The sequence below is a fragment of the Muntiacus reevesi genome, chromosome 5, assembly GCF_963930625.1.
Source record: "Muntiacus reevesi chromosome 5, mMunRee1.1, whole genome shotgun sequence".
NCBI lineage: Eukaryota > Metazoa > Chordata > Mammalia > Artiodactyla > Cervidae > Muntiacus > Muntiacus reevesi.
The window spans coordinates 50,919,343-50,941,659 of NC_089253.1; the positions used below are offsets into that span (position 1 = coordinate 50,919,343).

Below are 22,317 nucleotides of genomic sequence, written 5' to 3' on the forward strand. Positions count from 1 at the left end.
CACTGGGTTTCTGCAGGCCCCAATCTGCCCCGGGTCCCCGGGTATCCCGGCCACTCCTGCCCACTCCGTCACTGCCTCCCTGACTCCCCTGTAAGCTCCCCGGGAGTCACTTTCACTTCCAGCTCCCGCGGCCGGGGACGTGCTGGCCTCCAGAGGGCCCTGTGCTGGCGCCTCAGCCCCCTCCCGACCTGAGTGCCGGGAGCAGGGCAGAGCACTGGCAGTGCCCCTTCTGTAAGAGGCAGGAGCGTGGGAGGGCTTTCGAGGCCACGGGGCTCCACAGCCTCTGGAGCCGGAGGTGGGCAGGCTCCGTGTTCTGGGGGGCTTCATCCTCTCCCCCTGCCCCTGCCTGCCACTCCCCTCCCCTCCCCCACGCCACACCGGGAGCTTGCCCGGGTCCTGGTCCCTATCACTGAGTCTTTCCCCAAGAAAATCAAATCCTGCTGGCACCTGACTCCAAAGATCCGGAACAGCCCTGGGCAGGGTGGGACAGAGTGGAGTTTGTGTCTGTTCCCCCATCTTCCCCCTTCTCCTGCCCCACACCCAGCTTTTCTCCAGCTGTTTCTTTTTTTTATGACTGTAAACATAGATAGTGCTTTATTTTGTTAATAATAAGATAATGATTAGTAACTTAACCAGCACATTTCTCCTGTTTACACTTGGGGGGGATTTTTTGTTTTTGTTGATATAATAAAGACAGACCGTTTCAGAATCTGGCCCTCGCCGGGAGGGGTGGGGAGGCAGGCGGGCCTAAGGCCACAGTCCCTCAGTGCGCCCCAGCCCGGCACTGCTGCCCCTGGTGGCAGCCCCGTGGAGCCAAGGGGGAGACATCCCTGGCCAAGGAGGCCAGGTTAGACGGCCCCCAGGGCCCACATGCGACAGCCACCTGCTCCAAGGAGGGGAGCCCAGCCTCACCACAGCACCCCCTCAGGTCCGAAGAAGAGAACACAGTGTTAAGAGCACCATGGTAGTAAGAGTCAGGAACTCAGCAAGTTCTTCGCAGGACTGGCCGTGTGGTCCTGTGCGTGAGTTGGGGGGATGTCGTCTCCCCTTTGTGCCTCATTACCCTCATCTGAGAAACAAGGTATGTTATCCTCTCTCAGAGAAGGAGCCCTTTGAAAATCTAATGACTCTCATTCCACAAAAGGGCTCATGCAGACCCCATGAGCCCCCCAGGATACTGATGAATGAAGCAGGGTCGCTATTTCTGTATTTCAGGGCTCTGTGACCTTACACTTTGAAATGAGGATTTCAAATATCTGTGTATCACAGAAGGGAAGTAACAGTCCCTAAGAGCTGGATGACTGAAACTCTCAAAGTGCAAGAAGAGCTGATAAAAAGACCAGCTCTTGTAGCTGAAATAATCCCATGAATATGAAATTGGGGCAGCAGAGCTAACGGTGCTGTGTCAGTTAGACTTGGGGTGGATTAACAGAAGTGTGTGCTGACCAGGGAGGTGAGGAGCCAATGTGCGCCACACATTCCTAACCTCAGGTGCGTCATGCCAGCCCAACGCAGAAAAGGCCATTCTCACACTGGAGGGGCCCAGAGGCAGGCATCCTGTTCAGAGGGTTGCAGGGAGTCCGGTGGATGGACGTGACTTTCAAGGAGTGGTTGGGAGGGCCAGGGGTGTTTGGTCCAGAAAAGAGGAGGTTAGGGTAGGCAGGAAGAACAAGACTGTTTTGTTTAAAGCTGTCAAGTGGGCAACACAGGTATTTGATGTAGCTCATAAGGCAGCAGTAGCCTGGCCTTTTGATGAAAGTCTCAAGGGTCAACGTTTTTGACTTAACATAAACTTTATGACAAAGATGGCCAGAAGTGGTAGTGAGCTTCCCCAAACAGGAAGTATTTGAGGAGAAATTCTTGAATGCTGGAAAATGGATTTCTAAGTTAGAGATGGCTAGTGGTAAGAGAAGGTAGGTATGGTTGATTCCAGGGCCACAAACCCAAGAATTAGGGTCCCAGTCTTTTGATCTAGGGAGTGTCCTGGCTGCCAGCCTTCGCTGGTTTTGCCCAGCCCAGCCTCCCAGAGCTTGGAGCCTCCTCTCTCCTGCCTTCCCGCCCCAAGTCACCAGCAGGGCAGGGGCAGGCAGATCTTGGGGAAGGAAAACTCGGCTGACTGTGGCGCCCGCCCCCTAGTGGCCACACAGGAGAGTCGCTCATTTCCTTGTCACTGTCGGTCCCCACCGCTGCCCCCCACTGTTCCAACCCAAACTGGGCAGTCTGGTCGGCACACGCCTAGCAAGGCTCACCCTCACCCGCAGCCAATCCTGAGCTCCCCTCACTTCCCTACTCCCAGGCCCCCTGTAGTCTCCGGAGCCTGAGGCCAATACTACCCAGCTCCCACGCCAGCAACCCTTGTCCTTCCTCCCAATGCAGGGCAGTCGCATGCCCGCATCCTTTAAGGGCAGGAAAACTGCCCGGGAACCTGTGGTTGGGGCCCTGGAGCCCCACCTCCTGGCCCCAGGAGAGGCAACACAGGATCAGATGGGTGGAAAGGTCAGGTGGGTGGAGAGTGCCTGGACACCGCTAGGAAGCTGGGGCACGACCTTGTTCTTTGCGCCCTGGGTATCTCTCTGGAGGGTAAGGGGCAGGGCAGAGCAGAGCAGAGATGAACGTGTGCCCAGGAGTGCTTTGCCTAGAACACCTGCTCAGTGTCAGGAAGGGGCCTGAGGGAGCATCCCAGGCCACCCCAGAGTCTGGGAGGCCTGGTGCTAAGGCCTGTGGGCAGGGGTGCTGGTTAGTGCTGGGGGCAGTGGAAGGAGACACGGTGAGACTCCAGGTTTTGTTTGGGAGTGGCGTGCCCAAACCTCCCAGCACCCAACCCGCCCCTCCCTGCCCACCCCCTGGGGAACTGGAGGGATGAGAATCATTTCTCAAAGGCTGTAGTGGATGGAGACTCATGAACTCTGCTGCAGGTGGTGGCCAAGCCACGGGGACTCAGGAAACTGGGGCCCAATACCAGCTGCTGCCTGCTCACCACTGTGCCACCGTTTCAGTGCATCAGGGTGCGCTCACTCACTCACTCAGTTGTGCCCAACTCCTTGTGGACCCGTGGGCTGCAGGCTCCTCTGTCAAAGGGATTTCCCAGGCAAGAATACTGGAGTGGGTTGCCATTTCCTGCTGAGGATCTTCCCCACCCAGGGATCAAACCCACATTTCCTGCATCTCCTGCATTGGCAGGCGGATTCTTTACCGCTGAGCCACCTGGGAAGTGGACATCAAGGCCCCAGGCGTCTGGGAACAAAGCTGCCTTCACAGTGGCTCCCTCAGCTCCAGAGGTGGATGGTCTCTGGGGAATACTGCCTTACAGCCCCCAGGAAGGCAGTGCCCATGACCCCTGACCCCAGAGATGATCCCCAGGGGTCCGAGGTGCCCAGCCCTGGCACCCGCCCTACGCTGGGGCAGCCCTTTGCCCACGTCCTCCTGACATCCCTCCTAGGCGTGATACTGCTGCCTGCCAGGGGCCTGGCCACGCTGGGTCACCAGGACCTTGAACAAGGTCCCAGCTTCCAGCGCCAGCTCGACTGCAGAGGTTGCCGCGGCTCACAGGTACTTCTGCAAGCACAAGCCAAGCAGGGTTCACCTGGCAGGCGGCCACTGCTGCTGCGGGTTCTACTCCTAAGGGCACCGGGCACCTTCCTGGGGCCCCGAGGCTGACCCTCGGAGTGCAGCCGGGGCTGCTGGGAGGCGCCTGCCCAGCTCTGAGCTTCTCTTCTCTGGCCTACCGAGGCCACAGTGTGGGTCCAGAAATAATCACCCTGGCCTGCTCTCAGCCACTCCCCGCTCAACTCAACAGCTAGGGGTGAGCGAGCACCAAGGAAGTCCTGAGCATGTGCGTGTGGGTCTCCCTGGCCCATCACCTGGACAGGCATCCACGGCCTTGTTCCCTGTAGGCTCTGCCCTCTCAGGGTCAACTTCAAAAGCAGTAGAACTGTGAGACCATCAATTCTGCCCCAAGCCGGGACCCCAGAGAGGAGGGGCCACACCCCCTCCACACCACCACAGAGCATATCACAGGATCCAGGTCAAATCCTCACTAGTGGCTCTCAGGGGTGGTCCATACATGACCATTTTAATGCAGAAAATGATGATCATTTACAAATGAGTAATTTTATAGGCCAGAGCCAGGAGGACCCGAAAGGCGGTGTGGGCAGGAAGGAGGTGGAGGCCATTGAGTCGGGGAAGCACCATCACCGCCAATCCCACCCAGGACCCTGCACGCTGGGTGAGCCCTGGCCGTCTGTGGCCCCTGCCCTTCGACTCCCACTAGTTACTCCACAGGGGAAGACCGTGGGTCAACTTCAGGACAGAAGACTGTTCCTGGGATGTGGAGACACTGTTCCTGGGAAGTGAGGGCCGGGAGGGCAAGGAGGGAGGGGAGAGGATGCCGGCCTCCGTGCAGCTGCCAGCTCTGGGCTGCAGCCCCTCCAGCCAGGCAGCCTGAAGCCGAGCCAGCCTTCAGGCCCTTGCCCTCCCTTCCCTTCTGGCCGGCGGCAGAGGGACTGAGCACAGGCCCGGGGCAGAAGGGGCACTGAGGGATGGGAAGGGCTTATCTGGCTGGATCTGCTTTGGAGAAAGGGAGGGATCTCAGGAGGCGGCAGCTGGGGGAGCCATCAAACCTGACTCTAGATGCCTCCCCCAGCATCTATACATCCATCGGTCAGAGTTGCAGGATACTCGTCTGGACCCAGCACCTCCCACCTGGGGCACGCAGGGGTAGACAGGCTGGAGGCTCAGGGCCCTGGAGGTAGAAAGGAGCCCCCCTACCCTCCCCCTCTCCCAGGCCAGGAAGGTCAAAGACACGAAGTTAGCCCAGGCTCCAGGATGGCCCAGATGGGAAGGCTGGGCTTGCTAGGGTGGTTGAGATCTGAGCCCAGACTCAGGCTGGCCAGGATGGGAAGGCTGGGCCTCTCAGGGTGGTCGAGTCCCAGCCCAGACTCAGGATGGCGGGGGTGGGAATGCTGGGCCTCCCAGGGTGGTTGAGTCCCAGCCCAGACTCAGGATGGCCGGGATGGGAAGGGTGGGCCTCCCAGGGTGGTTGAGGTCTGAGCCCAGACTCAGGATGGCCGGGATGGGAAGGCTGGGCCTCCCAGGGTGGTTGAGGTATGAGCCCAGACTCAGGATGGCCAGGATGGGAAGGCTGGGCTTCCCAGGGCGGCTACGGTCCCAGTCCCACCTGGTTTCAGGCACTCCCCGTCACCAAGTCTGGCAAGGTGGAGAGGACCCCCAGAGCTGGGTCCTATCAGCCCCTCCAAACAAAAACAGTCACCAGAAGCATCTCTCAGGGCTGGGAACAGGGGCAGAGCGCTCTTCAGGGACGCCCCCCTGGCCCCTTGCCCACCTTGTCCAAGGTGCAGACCCCAGAGCAGAGCCGGGCCCTGGAGAACAAGCAGGTCTGGCCAGGCAGATGGGGGAGGGCTGGGAAGGGTGGTCACTTTGGCATCTCCAGGGCCGACACCTGAGGCTTCACCTTGAAATACTGGTTGAATCGGATCACCGCATACCTGCCAGAACGCAGGAAGGGAAACGGGGTGAGAAGGGAAGCCCGGTGAGCCCTGTTGGGGGCATTCACACCATGAGGAAAATTTCTCACCAGCTCAGCCCATCTAGATCTGGACAAATGAACCCCAGCCCAGGCTGGGGTTTTTTGTTCATTTTGTTTTGACTTCAACTATAGTTTTTACTTTTCTTCTTAGATCAGACTGGAGCGACTTCTCCCCAAACGTGTTTGTCTGTCGATTCTTACAGCTCAGTGATCAGTAAGTTCACCTTGTTGAGTAACAGATCTCCAGGACTTTCCGTTATGTAAACCTGGACTCTCCCGACACAGCAAGAGCCCAGCCCCCAGCACCCACCGTCCTACTTCCGTCCCCACGGATTTGACTACTTTAGCTCCGCCATCTAAGTGGGATCACACAGCATTCGTCTTCTTGTAACTGGCTTATTTCCCTTAGCACAATGTTCCTAAGGTTCATCTGTGTTGTATTATGTGACATAATTTCCTTCCTCTTTGGAGGTGGGATAACATTCCTTGTGTGCATAGACCACATTTTGTTTTATCCATTCACCCATCAGTGGACCCTTGGGGTTGCTTTCACTTCCTGGCTCTTGTGAATAATGCTACTATGAACATGTTTCTGCAAATATCTGTTTGAGACCCTGCTTTCAATTCTTTTGAGTATACAGACCCAGCAGTAAGACTGCTGGATCATACAGTAATTCTATGTTCACTCTTGGAGGAAGGACTGTATTCTTCCCCACAGACGTTATACCATTTCACTTTCCCAACAGCAGAGCCCAGGGTTCCCGTGCCTCCACATCCTCACCAACACATGTTGTTTTCTGTGTATTTAAAAGCAGCCATCCTAGTGGGTGTAAAGTGGGGGTAACTGAGGGTTTGACTTGCATTTTTCCAATTTTTGTGAACACTTTGAAGCCCGCATTGTGATTCCTTTTCAGCTGAGGGTGGGTAGGAGGATAAAGACAGAGAGTGGACCAGGATGGAAGGCAAAATGATTCCTGGTCCTTTGGGGCCACGTCTCACAGGACAGGGCCACCTGAGTGGTCAGTACTCATCTACACTCTTGGTACAGCCCCCGATGGGTCACTAGGGGCCCGTAAAGGAGCACTTGGGCCCGGGGCCCATGCACAGAGGCAGTGTGGTCAGCACCAGGCACTGAGCAGCTTCGCCAGCCATCCACCCTCTGGACAACTGTCCCTTCTGCCATCAAATGAGGGTTGCACTCATGATCTTTACACTGCTGCTGCTAAGTCGCTTCAGTCGTGTGCGACCCCACAGACGGAAGCCCACCAGACTCCTCCATCGCTGGGATTCTCCACGCAAGAATACTGGAGTGGGTTGCCATTTCCTTCTCCAATACATGAAAGTGAACAGTGAAAGGGAAGTCGCTCAGTCGTGTCCGACTCTTAGCAACCCCATGGACTGCCGCCCACCAGGCTCCTCCGTCCATAGGATTTTCCAGACAAGAGTACTGGAGTAGGGGATCTTTACACTAGTTTCCAGCAATTCCCATCAGCGCCAGGCTGTGTGGGTAAGAGCCAGCCAGTGGAGCAGACAGCAGGCTACAACAGAGGAGGAGGAAGCAGCTCGGCAGGAGGCGGGGTGAGAGGCTTCTGACCCCCTTAGAGAGGGGTCCTGGGCACTCGTACTCCGTACTCCGTAGGCGTCTGGGGAGCAGCAGCCCTCCTCGTGTGGGCTGGCAGGGACGTGGGCAGTGAACAGCACAGAGGCATGCATCCTGGCCGGCCTATTTGGGGTGTCCTTCACCCCCATGCCCTGGGCTCAAGGCTCTTCCTCCCCTTCACCCCGTTCTGCCCCCCACAACCCCCCCACATGACTCCCAGCTTGCTCCCTGCACTCACCTGAGGAAATCAAAGTCGATGGTGGAGAACTGGTTCTGGATGAGGGCCCAGAGTGCCCAGAGGAAGTGAGACGCCTGAAAACAGGTCAGAAAATCAGTGTGGTGAGCCTGACAGCTGGAAGGACACGGTCATTGTGAAAGACACACAGAACTAGGACGCTGGCAGAAACACACGGGTGGGGGTAGTGCAGGGGTCACTGCATGGCCTCCACTCCTGCTACGGAAGGCAAGCAGGGTAGGTTCTCTTTGCCCTCAGGCTTAAGCAGACCTTCAGCTTGTTCCCCAGCTTAAGCTGGACCTGAACTCCAGCCCTGGCCTCCCGGCTACCCAGGAAAACCCCTAGGAAGAGAAATCCTGCAGGCAGAGCTCAGGCCGGCCCGCCGGTGGGGGGCTGGCACCCCGTCCACAGCGCCCCAGCAACAAGGGCATCAGAGAGCGAGTCACGGGAAGGCCTCTAAACTGCCCTCGCTCCTGTCATGAGGTGGGCGAGGTGAGAAAACAAGCCCAGACAGGGGCCAGGCCACCGACCTGGGGCCCATCTGCCGCCCAGGCCGCCCCAGGCGCCAGAAGCCAGGGCGCGGGGTCCCTGCTGCCCGGCGACCCAGGCCGGGCCCCGCTCCCGCGGAGTTCCCTCTCCACCCCAAGGCCGGCCCGCTCTGCGGTCGGCTCTGCAGTACCTCTCCCATTTTCCTCCCTTGTCGTGACTTAGAAGGGGCAGAGATCAATTAGCAAGTAGGAATGGTTACTAAAAATTTAGCTAAAGGAAGGCATGGACGAAGAACCTTAAAAAGAACCACTTGGTTGTATAGCAGAAATTAACATAACACTGTAAATCAACTATGCGTCAATAAAATAAATATTTTTAAAGAGAAGGAAGAACCTGATGAGAATCAGTCTTATACCAATAAGGAAAATAGAATAGGCAATTCCAAATTACATGTGATTAAAGATTTTATTTAAGCTCTATAATGCATTGTGAAATTCACGTCAGCTGATTTGTCTTCTTGCTTATGCATGACTGACATCAGAAAGACTAGCTAGCAATCCCCTTGGCACATATCAGTGAAGACCTGGCATGAAGCATGTACCTTGGATAAACAGCGCTCAAAACTGAGAACTGACAGCATAGTAATTTCAGAAGAAAGAGCCTGATGGGAAAGGCTGACACACAGTTCTGAGTAAGTCAGTGGGAACAGTCAACAAGGAGGAGTTTTTAGAACTGACATTCTCTACTTTTTCCAAAGGCTAAAACAAAAAACAAAGGATGCATTTAACTGTAGCATGAAAGGCTAAGGTTAGACACTGGAAAGAACTTGTCCAAATGAGAATTGCTAAAACAGGAAGTGGGGATCTTCCTGGAAATAGTTCTCCAGGAAGGAGAGAGAACCTGAACTTGATGGAATGGGAGGAAAGCAGAGAAGAGGGCATCTTAGTATTAAGAAGTCCAAGATGGCTCTTCCCAGACTCCACCCCAAGGCTGGGACTCCCTGGACCTCAGCCCTGACCCTGGGCTCTGCTTCTGACCACAGGGCTGTGAGGGGACAGGAGCTGGGGGTGAGCCCTCCTGCCAGCTCCTCCCTCCCTGCCCCCTTCCAGCCCCCAGCACTCACCAGAGCAAACTTGTTGACTTGCACGTAGAGCCTCTCCACCTCTCTGGAGGTCACAGCCGTCCCCTTCTGCGCCTGCAGGTAGTAGCGCAGCCACTGCAGCTGGGTCTCCCGCGCCGGGTACTGCGAGTAATCGACCTCGTTCACACCTGAGGGGGATGCAGCCGCTCAGAAGCTGCTGGGAGCCGGGCCCACCTGGGGGGGTCTCCTCCAGCTCAGCAGGTGCTCCCTGATGCCCTCAAAACCACCATCTCCTTTGCCCTGGGGGGCTGTGCCAAAGAAACCAGCTTCTTTGACCACCAAGCTCTAACGTATGGAGAGCCGACCCCCATCCCAGCTGAGGGCACTGCTTTCAGCTGAGCTGGAGGAAACAACAGAGGGAGGCAGACTTGTTGAGAGGCAAGGCACTGTCCTGCAGGTGATGGGGGTTCCCCTAAGACAGCACCACTGCACCCCTGAACCCTACACAAAACCACAGCACGCAGGAGGCGCTGGGTCAAAGCCCCGAATCAGGAGTCTAGTTGTCTTAGATCTGACACTAGCCTCCAGTTAACTTTGAAAAAGCCCTTTCTTTTCAGCGGCCTGGATGCAATATATCAATATCTCAAACACTGCTTCCTTTTTAGGTAACCAGTGTTGAACTTACCTGAAAACATCACCTGGAGTGCTTGGCAAAGAAACAGACTGCCAGGCACCCCACCCTGTCCAACTCTCCAGATGATTTGGACACACAACCATGCTTGGAAGCCCTGAGCTAAGTGGCCTCAATGCCTTCTAGTCCTGCCCTTTCTTGAGTCCTCAAGCTGCCAGCCTGATACACACGAGCCACATCCCGGGCACGGTGGCAGACAGACTGGCTCAGAGCTGGCACAGGAAGAAGCGATTTGTTAGATGGGACCAGGCCTGGGCCTCCTTCCCTTGTCTCTTCCTCCCTCTCTTTTCTCTCTGTCTTTCCCAAGCTTCCCTATGTTCCTGGAGAAACACAAGAATGCGACTGGAAAAGAAGCTGTTGGCACGGAGCTACACTCGGAGGCCCAGAGAGAAGACAGTTGTTCAAGGTCACACAGCCAGTTAGAGACGGATTCTTAGCTCCCCTTCCTATCAGGGTCTCCCTGCTCCTGGGAACCCAGGAGGTGCCTCTCTCTTCCACTGCCCTTCCCATCCCCCCATCCTAGGTTCCTGGCCTTCATTCTCAACTTGGAAGCAGGATACGACCTTGGCCCCTTGGAGAAAGTCCAGCTGGACTCTGCTCTGTGTGGTGGGTGAGAAGGACTTAAGATGCTTCACAGTTACCCACTTCGGAAAGGCCGGTGCGTCTGGCAACCAAGCAATCCCAGCCCCAGTGCTCAGCAGTGCCAGCCTCTGCTCCAGGCCACACCCCATAGCTCAGCTGCTCTGCACAGCTGAGGCCCCACCACCCCGTGGGTTTCTGGGTGCCGCTGGTGGCCACCCCAGGGAGTCACACCCTCACGTACAGAGCTTGACAGCCCTGGTCACCTGGGATTCCAGAAGGGGAAGAGTTGGCCCGGCTGGCTGGGGTGTGCCCGAGGCTGGGGCGGGTGCCTTCCCTTTCCGAAGCCACGGGGACTGGTTACATCCCTCCCAGCACCCCACACTGCCGGCCTGGGGATGTCCCTCCCACCCCGGTGCCCACCTTCAACCACCAGTTGCCTCTTTAGCCCCATCACATTGTTTAACAATTAAGCCCTCAAGCTGGAAAAACCTGCCCTGCTTCCTCTACACAAATGATTCCATTGTACGTACCCGCCTTTATGGAAGGCCAGCCTATACCAGGACATACCCCTCATCCAACCCTTCCAAGGTGCTCCAGCCTCCCTTGAATGATCCCCTGAATGATGCCAGCAGGCTTGGGGCTTAGTGTGTGCCATGCTGGTGTGTGTATCACGTATCAAAACTATGAGGTAGGCGCTATCTTCTCCATCTTACAGAGGCCAGAAAATGTAAGGAACTTGCCCCAAGGATCATACAGCTAGTCAGCAACAAAGCCAAAAGGTGAACTTGGGGAGTCAAGTTGTGGGGCACACACTTTGAACTAGTTCCACCACAATTAAGCTCATCAGGCCACCAGGCCAATAGCTACTTGCTGCTTGTTCTGCCCTTTCTCTGCCTGCAGGGACCCCATTTACACGGGCTGTACTGGGCCAAAAGCAGCCCAGACGGGGGCGAGTGGCAGCTGACATCAAGCTACGCTGGAGCCGCGGGTGGGCCGTGTCTGCCCAGAGGAAGGGATCTCTTTCTACCTTACCTGTCAAGCTGAGTGTCCTCAGGGATCCCACAGAGGGCACGTTTTCTGAGTGTGTACCACATGGGCTGGCAGGGGCTCATGCTGTGTATATGGGTCCACCCGCTCCCCACCCCACCTTGAGACCTGAGGCTTCCTCAAGCAGGCTGTGCCCACCCCTCCGCTGAGCTGTGATATCTTGAGGACAGGTGTGTCCAGCCTCCCTTCCCCATAAACCGAACCCCCTCCCCCAGTTCCCCTGGACCTGGCCCCCCATCACAAGGAGGGTGTCTTGGACATAGGCCGAACAGTAACACCCTTCTCACCTGCAAACTCATTGAAATGGTTGCCAATGTCAAAAGCTTGGTAGTTGTAGCCAGCATATTCATAGTCGATGAACCGCACATGACCTGTGAGGCAGAGGAGAGGCAGGGAGGGTTGGCCCCAGAGTTGGACCCAGGGCTTGGTCAGGCTCTCACAGCCTCAGGAGTGCCCCCGCCGACTCTCGGGGGCTCTGCAGCAACCCAGCCTAACCCAGCGTCTCAGTGGCCATCTTCTAAGCTGCTTCCTTCCGTCTGTCCATTTGCCCAGCTCCAGCTCCCCACCTCACCCAGCTGGGCCCTTGGCTGAGGACCAGAAAATAAGGCTAAGGCCTCTGTTGGGGTGAAGCTGGTCAGGAACTCAGGGAGGTCGCTCTCTGTGAAGGCTCAGGGTTAGCTGGGACGTCCTCACTGTCAGGGAGAATGGCTCCACAAACCATAATTTTGAGTTCTTTTGTGGTAAAGGTTTTCTAACCAGGAATTTGTTTCTTTTTCACTTCTCTCCTACAGATCAACTTGAGACCTACACCAGACGGTCTCCCTTCGCTTGCCCAGCACCAGCCTGAGGAGTGACACCCCAAAGCCGCTGACAGAGCCGCCAGAGGCCTGCTCCCCCCAGGCCGGGCTGCGGTACCTTTGCTGCTGTCGTAGATGATGTTCTTGCAGAGCAGGTCGTTGTGACAAAACACCACCGGGGAATCCAGCGGAAGCAGGTGCTCCTTCAGCCAGGCCAGCTCCTGCTCCAGCACGCCGACCTCAGGGACGTCCGCGGACAAGCTGCGTGGCGGCAAGGCGGCCGGTGAGGGGCTGAGAGCGGGCGGGAGGCTCAGACGCCCCGGCCCCGGCCCCGTCACCGCCCTCACTGCACAGGGACCCTGGACAAACGGCCGGCCTTTCAAGCCCTCACTTTGGCTGCATGTAAAAGGACATTAATGTTTTCCTGTCCTTCTGACTTCCTGTGGTTACTCTGAGAAGCTGCTCAACACATGGGCACGGAAGCACTTTGCAAAGCATACAAGTCCCTGACTGATCAGCGTCCTGCTTCTTCATGAAAGGGAGCAGGAGATAGGATGGAGGCTCAAGAGGCGTCAGGGAGGAGAGAATGAGCATCCAAATTCGGTTATCCCAGAAAGGAGAAGGGCGGCAGGGGAGGGATGCAAATAGACCTTCTCAGAGCAGTTCTCAAGGGGAGATGTAGCTCTCTTTAAAGATGAACCCAGAACTCCTCCAGTGGGTGAGGGACAGAGCCCTGGAAGTGACTGAAGCACCGGGGCCCTCTTGAGTAGGCAGAGGGACGTCCGGGTGTGTCTCCCTCCTGCCCTGGCAGCTGGTGACATGGTCGGGAAGGATCTGAGACCATTTTGACTAGCTTCCCATTGCACAGAAAGACCACTCGGGTCCACACAAGAAAGCCAAAAAAAAAAAAAATTTAGCCCCACGTCTACAAGGCCAAGGGAATACCAGGGCCTTTCGATAGAAAAACACTTCTCTTGCATCTCAGTAACGCACCTCCCCCTTGAACTGTGGGTGTGTCTCCCCGCCCCGTGTGTGTGAGGACAAGTCCAGAGCAGGAGCGAAGATGCGTATCTATGGATGCACGCCCCAGCTGTCCCTCAGCCCACCCGACCCTGTGGCCCACGGGAGGCACTTCTGCTAAAGGCACATGTCCATGAATGAACGGACGGGCCAGTCAACGATGCTCTCAGAGGCCATGGGGAAGCTGATGAGGGTGTTCTGTGCGCCAGTGCCCTGAACTTTGGTCCTGCGAAGCGCACAGGTCTGTGTACACTGAAAAACCAAATAGCGGAGCCTTTAAACACCTAGCCTCCTCCCCTCCACCCACTGGTGGTTCTGGGGTTTTATCTCCATTCATGTGACTCCTATTTGCTTTCTTGTCCAGGGCAGCGGGGATACATGCAGGAGGCTGAGAAGGAGATGTGTCCTCGTTGACTCTCCTGAAGGATGCCCCATGGGCCCTCACCCAGTCCAGAAGCCAGAACGCAGGGTACAGGATTCAGCGGCTGAGGCAGCTTCACCGGCCCTGTAAGAGGACGAGCCGGAGGCTCCTCCCAGGCTTTGAGAGGGTCAAAGCTAAAGAGCATCTGAGGCCTCCAGTCCAGCTCCAGGGGGAAACAGAGGCTCAGGGCAGAGGCTTCCTCCCACCTCCAGAGCCTTACACACCTGGACACTCTACTCCCTCACCTAAGGAGAGCAGTCCTTGGCGGGTCCAAGAACCCAAACCCAAGCTGAGCCTCTGCTCTGCAGGGGTGTCAGTGCCCCTCGGAGGCTCTGCACCGCCCACCCTGAGCCTGCGGGTCTAAGGGGCCGGGTGGGGGAGGCTGCCCCTCACTCACAGGAATGTCTCTGTGTCCACATCTTGGCTTTTCTTAACAGGCTCCCTTTTCTTTCAAGATTCCTTCCCGCCTCCCCCCTTGAACTGACCATCCAAAGATAAGAATTAGGAGGCTTCCTTTGGTTTGCCCAGGTCTTAGCGTCTCTGCCATCCAAGATGCCAGGCGCCCAGGCCCTGACCCCTCTCTGACCCCTACACTAGCCACCCCAAGGCCATGCTGCTCGTTATACGTGGGAACAATCCAGACCTTCTGCCTCCTCCTTGGGCTGCCCTGCTTCCCACCCCTGAGCTCCAGAAACATTGCCAGTTTTGCTGCCTTCAGCCCTGACGTCTCTCAAGGCTGAGCGGATGGCAGAGCAGTAACCACTGCCGCATCACAGAAACTCCTGCAGCTCCTCGACTCCTCCGTCCCTCGGAGGCAGCGGGAGCGGGTGAAGCGGCTGGGGGCCCCCTCAGGGAAACCTGGGCGTGTCCACCTGGCTCTCAGATCCAGGTGCGCTGGTGGGGGGGGCACCGTCTCCCTGGACAAAGGACTTTCTAAGTGTTCACACGTACATAGAGTCAACCCGTGCACACCTCCCCCTGATGCCCCTGAGCAGTGATCAGCCCATGTCCCCGCTGTGCTGGGCCCCTCCAGGGCCCCACCCAGCATCAGACCACACGCCCATCCCGCCAGGCCTCCCTCATCCCCGTCCTCCATCTCCCCGGGAAGCTGCCACGGCAATGTTCCTCGGAATGCGGCTCCCTGATCCTGCACCCAGATCACCTGGGGAGCCTGTCAGCATGCAGATTCCTAGGGTCTCATGTAAGACCTCCCAATCGACCTCCAAGGTTAGGCTCGGAATCTGCCCATGGCAAGCACCCAGGGGGACCTCATACTCCAGTTTAGGGACCCTAGGCTTAGATGTTGCCCATCAGATTATAACACTCCCCCCACCCCCTCTGGCCTCCCTGCCTCAAAGTCCCCAGCTCCCACCCAAGTCTGCCCTTTACAATGAGCTCCTTACAAGGTGAAGGTGTCTAACACCTTCACAACGACTCTCCACTGCCTGCTAAATTAATCTGGGCTCCTTTACCTGCCATGAAGGCCCCTCACAATCTAGCTCCAACTCCCCTCTGCAGTCCCATCTCCCACAACCTGCCCTCCTAAGACTGGCTCCAGCCACCTCATCCACTCATCATCCATAAACAAGCCTCTCCTCCAGCCGGAGGCCTCCCTTCTCATCTCTGCCATCTGAGTCTGCCGAGAAGACGTTTCCTGGTGCCCCCTCTCATGCAAACACCGCATACCCTGCACAGGCGGGTCCTATTTACATGGATGCTTTCTAAGCTCCTTGAGGGCAGGGCCACTTCACCCTCAAGTATTTTTATTGTTTCAAAGTCCAATCAGTGTTTGTGAGATGAACCCTAAATCAGGGTTATTAGGCAATGACGGGAACTCAAGTGCTTCGTCTCATCCAAGTGATTGCTCATCGCTGTCCTGCTTGCTGCAGGTTAGACAGCTTAGGGCAGGATCCATCCCCTCAAGAGGCTCAACTTAAGCAGCTTGATTCGCCCAAGGTCAAAGGTGTGATGAGAGAAAAGGAAGTCAGCCAGCTCTTCTTCAAAGAGCATGCCCCTCTCAAAAACGTCACCCTCTTAAGATTACACAGTGACAGTACAGTCAAAAGAAGCTGCAGGAACAAGAGTGATGCCTGAGCATCGAGCCTAGACTCCAGTCCTTGGACTGCCATTGATCAGGTGGGCAAGCCCATCTCTCCTCTGGGCCTCGGTTTCATCGTCTGTCAAGTGAAACTGGGAGGCTGGCTGATCAGAGGGTCTTGCTCTCTGTGTGCTGTTCAAGTCTTAGAATAAGTCCTAGTCCTGGTTCCAGTCCTAGTCCCTTCCTGGGGGAAGGCAGTCCTTGTCGCAGACACATTGACATGGAAGGTCTCAACACCGGCCGTCTAAGACAAACAGTCCCTAAGTGGTGCTTCCCAATCAGTGGGAGGGAGGATCCCGATAAAGTCATGAGTGACGCGTGTGACAGGGACGCATCCTCGCGATGGTTAATTACTGTCTTATCCTAGAGGGGGACAAGACGCCCTTCCATCAGACCTCTCCTGTACCCTGCTCCCGTGAACATTTGGAAAAGAGTGACACTCAAGCCCAGTGGGGAACGTGGAGAGATCAGAGACACACTATGGCCTTTTGGGGGGGCAGGGGTAACTTCAGTCTTTTCTCCACCCTTTTCTCAGCACTCAAGTAGGCTGGGGAGTCAGGTATCTGAAGGCTAGAAGGATCTCAGGTTGCTGGCCAGAGAGCATAAGAAAAGGCCCAGGGAATTGCATCTTACCCGGGGAAAGGCAATGTCAGGAGGGCCAGAGCGCACCCTCCCTGGGGAGAGCAGTGAGGTAGCAGCAGCTGTCAGTTTGAACAAAGTGGGGGACCGGGGCCCCGGAGCCCTGTGGGGGCAAGAGGCATCCGGGCAAGTAGACATCCCCAGGGCTTGTCAGCTGGTGAGCTGAGCCCCACACTGCTCTCAAGAGGGCCAAACCATCCCTTCCCAGGGCTCAGAGCCAGCTCAGGGAGAAAGGGCCCTGCAGAAATAAGAGCCCTGGGACCCCAGGAAAAGCCTCATCTCTGAGCTCAGTATCCTGCAAGTGAAACGGGGAAATGTTGTCCTCAACCCTAGTACCTGCCCTAACCAAAAAAATGAAGGAGAAATAAGCACGTAAGGACAAAACTGCAGGAACAAGTTCCTGAGATTTCACAAACTGACCGAACTCTGCATGGAGAGAGAGGCCCGGGAATCGGTACTGAAGCTAAACCTTCTGTCGGGCAGGCTGGGCCAGGGGCCGTGCTAAGGCGTAGGGGCAGCGGAAGCCTCGGGCTCTCTGAGATCCTTGTACCTGGGGTTAATCTCGTTCTTCACGAGGGTGAAGTAATTGTGCATCTTGTGCCAGAGGGTGGGCTTAGGCAGGCTGCCGTTGGCGTGGATGGTGTGAATCTTGGCCATTTCTAAGGCGATCAGCCTGCAGCAGAAAACAGGGAGAGCAGAGTCTGAGACGGGGACCAGTGTGGGACTATCACAAGTCAGGAGCCCTCGGGCCCGCAGAAGGAAGGTCTCAGGACCTTCAGGACGTGGAAACGGTATGGCCTTCAGCCCAGCAGCTGCCCTTTCCGAACAGAGCTGGGAAAGCGCCAGGAAGCAAAAGGGCAAAGCAGTGGGCTGTTGCCACAGGTCAGGGACCTTGCCCCACCACAGGGTTGAGTAACCATGGCAAACCCTGAGCAGAGAGGGGTCACCTGGGCGTGGGGGCGGAACCCCTCCCACCGCCCCGCCCCATCTGGACTCAGACCCACGCCATCAGAGTGAGGTAGATGCCGGGCCCCAAGGAATCGGGGGTGGTGATGCCAGGCAGAGGAGCAATGCGCGTCTCTTATCAGCCTGGCCAAGGTGGGGAGGGAAGCAGGCTGGATCTGGGCAGCCCCTTCCTCTGTAGCAAGGAGGCGATGCTGGCGGCTGGGTGCCAAGGACGCAAAACAAACCAGCGTTCTATTTTCAAGTTCTCTCGTGGACATTATCCAAGGTCCCGGGAGGGAGGCAGGGGGTGGTGGGATGGGAGAAAGCAGAGCTGGGGAGGCTGCTGGGAGAGGGGGGGAGTGGGCAGAGGACGGGCGCTCAGAGAGGGAAGGCCCTGATAAGGAGCCCAGCGTCTGAGGCCCGCGCCCCCGCGGGCTCCCCCACCCCCTGCCAGCTCCCCTCCTGCAGCCCCACCCCCACCCAGCTGCGAGCCTCCAACATTCAAGCTTCCTTCACCCTTGCCTGCTGCTCAAATAATAATCACTGGGAAAGACAAGGGCATTGGCTGTTGAAACCTTGTTACTAGGTTGTTCTAGGGACAACCCCTCCACTCGGCAGGTCCTGGGAAGGAGCAGCCATCACCCACCAGGAGAGTCAGGCAGAATAGGGGCTCCCCCAGAAGCCCCCAAGGCTCTCACCTTTAAAGGGTGGAGGGGCAGGAGGCATCGTAGCAGCCAAGTGGGTGAGAGAGGAAGGCTGTCTTCTCGGGGTGAGAGGCCCTGGGGCAGGAGTGAGCCTGCCAGAGCTTGGGCAAGGCGGGGACAGACCTGAAACCCGGGGCTCCCCTACTCGAAGGAAGATTCCGAAGCAAAGAGCCTAAACAGAGTGTTTCCTTGAGTATCAACAGGGTTGTTGTCTGGAATAGCAGAGAAAGTAACCTCAACACAGCATCTTTATGCCGCAGAGCATGAAGGCATCACACGGAGGTTGGGAGGTGAGGTTCAGGGAACCTGGGGAGGTAGCTCCCGGGGCTCTCCCCTGCCTTTCCCCCAGAGACCCACCTCTGCCTAAAGGACAGTGGTCTGTCCTGGGAATCATCAAGGAAGCATCTGCCTCCTGCCTCTACCCCAAGTTCTGACTCTCCCCCAAGTGTAAAGTTCTTATCAAACTTAAATCCACCTGCAGTATTCCTGACAGTGATAACTGTTTCCATGGGAGGATGCTGGGCAGCATCCATGGGAGAGCGGGGGTGGGAAGGACCCGCTCATCTGTGAGCTTCTTGGCACAAGGCTGAGGGGGAGCTGGGGGGGACTGTGGGAGGAGTCGGGATGGGGTCCACCCCGCCTCAGCCCACTCTGACCTCACGTCTCCAGCTGGGTGCGTATGGACCTGTCACCCGCAGCCTGAGAAGACCCTCTCACAGGGGTGCAGATTCCATCCTCACCCCCACCCCCCCTCCCCCCGGCCACACACACAACTGCACGTGAATATCCTGGGGCCCAACCAGCCCAAAAGGCAGTGCTCTCAGAGTCCCTTCTTCCAAGTCCCCAGAGGGCCTGCTAGGGTTTCACTGCACATAGGTCAGGGGCACTAACCAACTTGGGGTTAGCTGGGTAGCAGATGACAGAGCAAAGATGCTTCTTGGTCTGCTCCCTAAGTGGGCTTTCCTGTTTCCCTCGAGAGCTGAAAAGCTTCTTCCCCTTAGGTGGGACAGGACAGGTCCCACAGATCTCAAGCAGACCCCTGTGCTGCTGTCGGGGGCATCTGGGTAAATTTTGGCCTGCCTCAAGCCTCACTGTGGTCTGAGCGCCCTGCCCGTGGGCATGGCAGGAAGGAGGATCCTGCCTGACCTCCCTGCTCAGCATGATAAGAAGAGAGCATCAGATGGCTCTTCTTTTATTCTCCTCCTTCCAGACCCCCAACAGAGGCATCCACAGCTTAAGTCTAGTTCCTGGGTCCTACACATCCAGGCATTTAATAGGAGGTGATCCCTAAGGGGTGTAGGTCCTTAGGAGTCTCTGGAAGGAAGCCTCAGCAGTCTCCCAAACCTGGGCTCCCACCTTGTTAGGAAGGATAGAAAGAGCTCGTATGGGGAGAGGGCTGGCACCAACTGGGCAGGTACAGCCATGCTCAGCCCGGGTAAGGCCCATTCTCCAGGAGTCCCTGGGCTCTTGGCAGGAGGGGAGAAGCAGGAAACCTTGAGTGCTCTGGGGATTTGGCTCAGATTTCACTTCCAAGGCTACGAGATGTTTCCAGGTCAGATGTGGGGTGGGCGGAGGGCTGAGGCATGGACCAGGAAGCAGATCCCCCTTTGGTTTCATGTTCAGCAAAATTCTCACTTGCCTCCCCAAGAACACATCCTTTTAGCAGACCTCACGAATATCGAGACAAAACGACAGCTGCTCTCCACAGAGCAAGGAATATAAGCACACACACACTTTCCATGCAATTTCAAGGATTTCAGAGATCTTAAGACTCTTTCATGGACTCCACTCCACCAGGGAAGCAGGCCAATGACTTCAAAGCCCAAGGCCTGTGGAATCCCGGAGCTAAACGGTACCCCGGGTGCCCTCCTTACCTGAAGAGCCGGGGTTCACGGATGTGCTCTGGCCCCAGGGCCACGCCCCTCATGTACTCATAGCACAGACCGTTCTGGAAGGTGCAGTAGAGTTTCGGGGCACAGCCGTGAGCCCGCAGCAGCTGGAAGTTCCGAACCTCACTCTCACGGTCCACCAGCAGCTCCGTCCGCTCCCCGTAGACTCGGACCAGCACACAGTCCCGCATGTCCTCCTCCACGTAGCACGCCACCAGCTTGTTGGTGATGCCGTCAGTGAAGCGCTGGCACAGGGGAGAGGGCGGCGCAGGGATGTGTGGGGTGGGCGAGGGGTCCTGTGCTGCCCCAGCTCCAGCACGTGTTGCTGGTTTGAATGCTGAGCACAATCACGCAGCACCTGCATCCTTCAGCCCTCTCATTGAGAGAAGAGCTCTCTAACCCTCCACCCTTTCCCAGTGCTTGAGACAGACCAGAGGTCAGGAAGCAGGAGCTTGGGCTCAGCCCAGGCTCACTTCTCCTGGTTCTGCCTCGGGGGAATGGGATTTGGCCGCTGAAAAATTCTCACACCACTTGGTGGGTAGAAGCCTGCCCCCCCCCACCCCCTATTCCCAGGTCCCACCAGGCCCTAAAAGAAACCTCCATGGACCAGAGTGCCACAGAGGGGGCGGGGGGTTGCCTAGGACGGGTACGGCCTGACCTAAGTGGCCTCTCATCTCTCTGCCTACCAGGCAGAGGGCCCCTTGCCATCCCTCTTACCCCACCCAGCGGCAGAGATACAGGAGGGTACTGAGATTGGCACCCACCCCAGGGCCAGGTGGTCACAGCTCCTTATGGCCAGGAGAGGCAGACAGAAGATCCTGCGCTGGGAGAGCAGGTTCTCCAAGCAGGGTGACAAGGAGGAGTGAACCATGGAGTTTATGGGATACAGAGTGAAAGGGCAGGAAGGGGCCTTAAGGGACAACCGAAGCAAGAAAAGGTGGGGGAACTGAGACGCAGAGAGTGGAGGGACTGGAAGGCAGCAGGTTAGGCCAGTGCTGGAATTAACCTCAGGCCTGCTTGATGGCCTGAAAGTTTTACACCAAGGCCCTCTTTTACTGTGAAAAGGTTACCCACTCCCCCTCTCCCGAAAGGGTCTGTAAGCCTTCCCAGGTCCTGAACCTCCCTCTCCCCACCAGCAGCCCCACCAGCGGGGAGCCCCTGCTGCTCCAGCACAAGCCGCAGGTGCCCACTCAAGGCAGCAGCCCCCACAGGCAGCTCCTGGAGGGACTGGGGCAGCTGAGGAGCCTCTACCGAGGTCTGCTGGGGAGTCAGCCTGAGGCTGCTCAGGGAGAGGCTCTGCTCGCGGCTGTGTCCCTGTGCCTGTGCCCAGGGGAGCAGGGAGGTGTCCTGTGCAGGGGGTGCTGAGCCAGAGTTCAAGGCAGGAGAGAGGCTCTCCACCCGGCGCGGGGCTGGGGGCTAGCTCGAGGTCCACAGGGTGGCTCCAGGACCAGCAGGAGAGGCTCAGAGCCCGGAGACTCTGCTCCCACCCTAGGCTGCAACGGGGGCACTGATGCGTGCGTGACAGTGTGGGGGGCGCCCTTAAAAGTTCCTGCCTCCGCAGCTTTCAGAGCCGGGTGGGCACCGGCTTCTGGGCAGCGGGGGGCACGCGCGCACAGCTCCCGGGGGTGGGGCCCGCACGCGCGGCGCGCTGACAGTGGGCAGGTGGCCCTCGCGGCGCGCCCGGGCCGGAGAGGAGGGGTGCGTGTGCAGGGCCGAGAAGAGAGCAGGGAGCCTGTCTGTGCTCAGGGACCGAGACAGAGAAAGAAGGACCGAGGCACGCCGCCGGCGCACCCCCTCGCGTGCAGCAGCGGCGCGCACCCCTGAGACCCACACCCGGAGGGATGCCCAGCCAGACGCGCGCAGCCCAGCTGCAGCCCCGCGGGGCCGCCTCCCCGGCCGTCCGCCCGCTCGGCTTACCTTGGTCAGGACTCGTTCGGGCTTCCAGCGCGGCCGCAGCTCCCGGATGAGGCGCAGGGCGCCCGGGAGGATGTCGTCCTGGTCCACCGATATGCCGAAGCACGGGACGGCGGCGGCTCTCGGGGGCCCAGGGAGCGCCCCGCGGCCCACGCCGGCCGCCGCCTCCATGCCCCATGCGCGCCGCGGGGGTGGCCCCGGCCCTCAGGTAGGAGGGCGGGCCGGGCAGCCGGGGCACAGCCGGCCCCTGCAGCCCCGCCCCCGGAGCACGGCGCGGACGGGGGCGCGGCGGGGGCGGGGCCGGGGCGCGGCGCGGGCGGGATCGGAGCGCGGCGCGGGCGGGGGCGCTGCGGGGGCGGGGCCGGGCCTGCCGCGACGTCACGGGCTGCCCGCCGGGGCGGCGCATACGCCTGCAGCTTCTGCGGCCACCGCCGGGGATCCGCGCGCGGGGCTGCCCGCGGGAGCCGGGGCGCGGGGCCGGGACGGGGAGGGGGCAGCCCCGGTTCGCTCCCCGGCTTCCGAGGCCGCGAGGGGCCTCCTCCCTCCCGCGCCGCCAGAGGCCGCGACCCTGGGTAACCGGGGCGGGGCCGGGGGAAAGCTCCCCGCGCTCCCGGAGTCCG

The 22,317-nt window shown here is 58.2% G+C and overlaps 1 protein-coding gene across 1 annotated transcript; it reads right to left on the bottom strand.

The window, feature by feature from the left end:
- Nucleotides 1–3,810: 3,810 nt before the first annotated feature.
- On the bottom strand, nt 3,811–21,945 carry ETNK2 (ethanolamine kinase 2). The gene is made up of 8 exons (XM_065936681.1): nt 21,701–21,945; nt 19,769–20,028; nt 16,796–16,918; nt 12,186–12,328; nt 11,558–11,641; nt 8,993–9,138; nt 7,384–7,457; nt 3,811–5,504 (listed from the first exon to the last, which is right to left on the bottom strand). Exons 1-8 carry the CDS (start codon nt 21,866–21,868, stop codon nt 5,432–5,434), a joined length of 1,071 nt encoding a protein of 356 aa, XP_065792753.1. The 5' UTR covers nt 21,869–21,945; the 3' UTR covers nt 3,811–5,431.
- Between the last annotated feature and the right edge of the window lie 372 nt (nt 21,946–22,317).

Coding starts and splice junctions, on each gene's coding strand:
- ETNK2 (XM_065936681.1), bottom strand. CDS start 21,868: ATGGAGGCGGCGGCCGGCGTGGGCCGCGGGGCGCTCCCTGGGCCCCCG. Junction 16,919..19,768: donor CGTGAACCCCGGCTCTTCAG/GTAAGGAGGGCA, acceptor TTTCTGCTGCAG/GCTGATCGCCTTAGAAATGG. Junction 12,329..16,795: donor AAGAACGAGATTAACCCCAG/GTACAAGGATCT, acceptor GCCGCCACGCAG/CTTGTCCGCGGACGTCCCTG.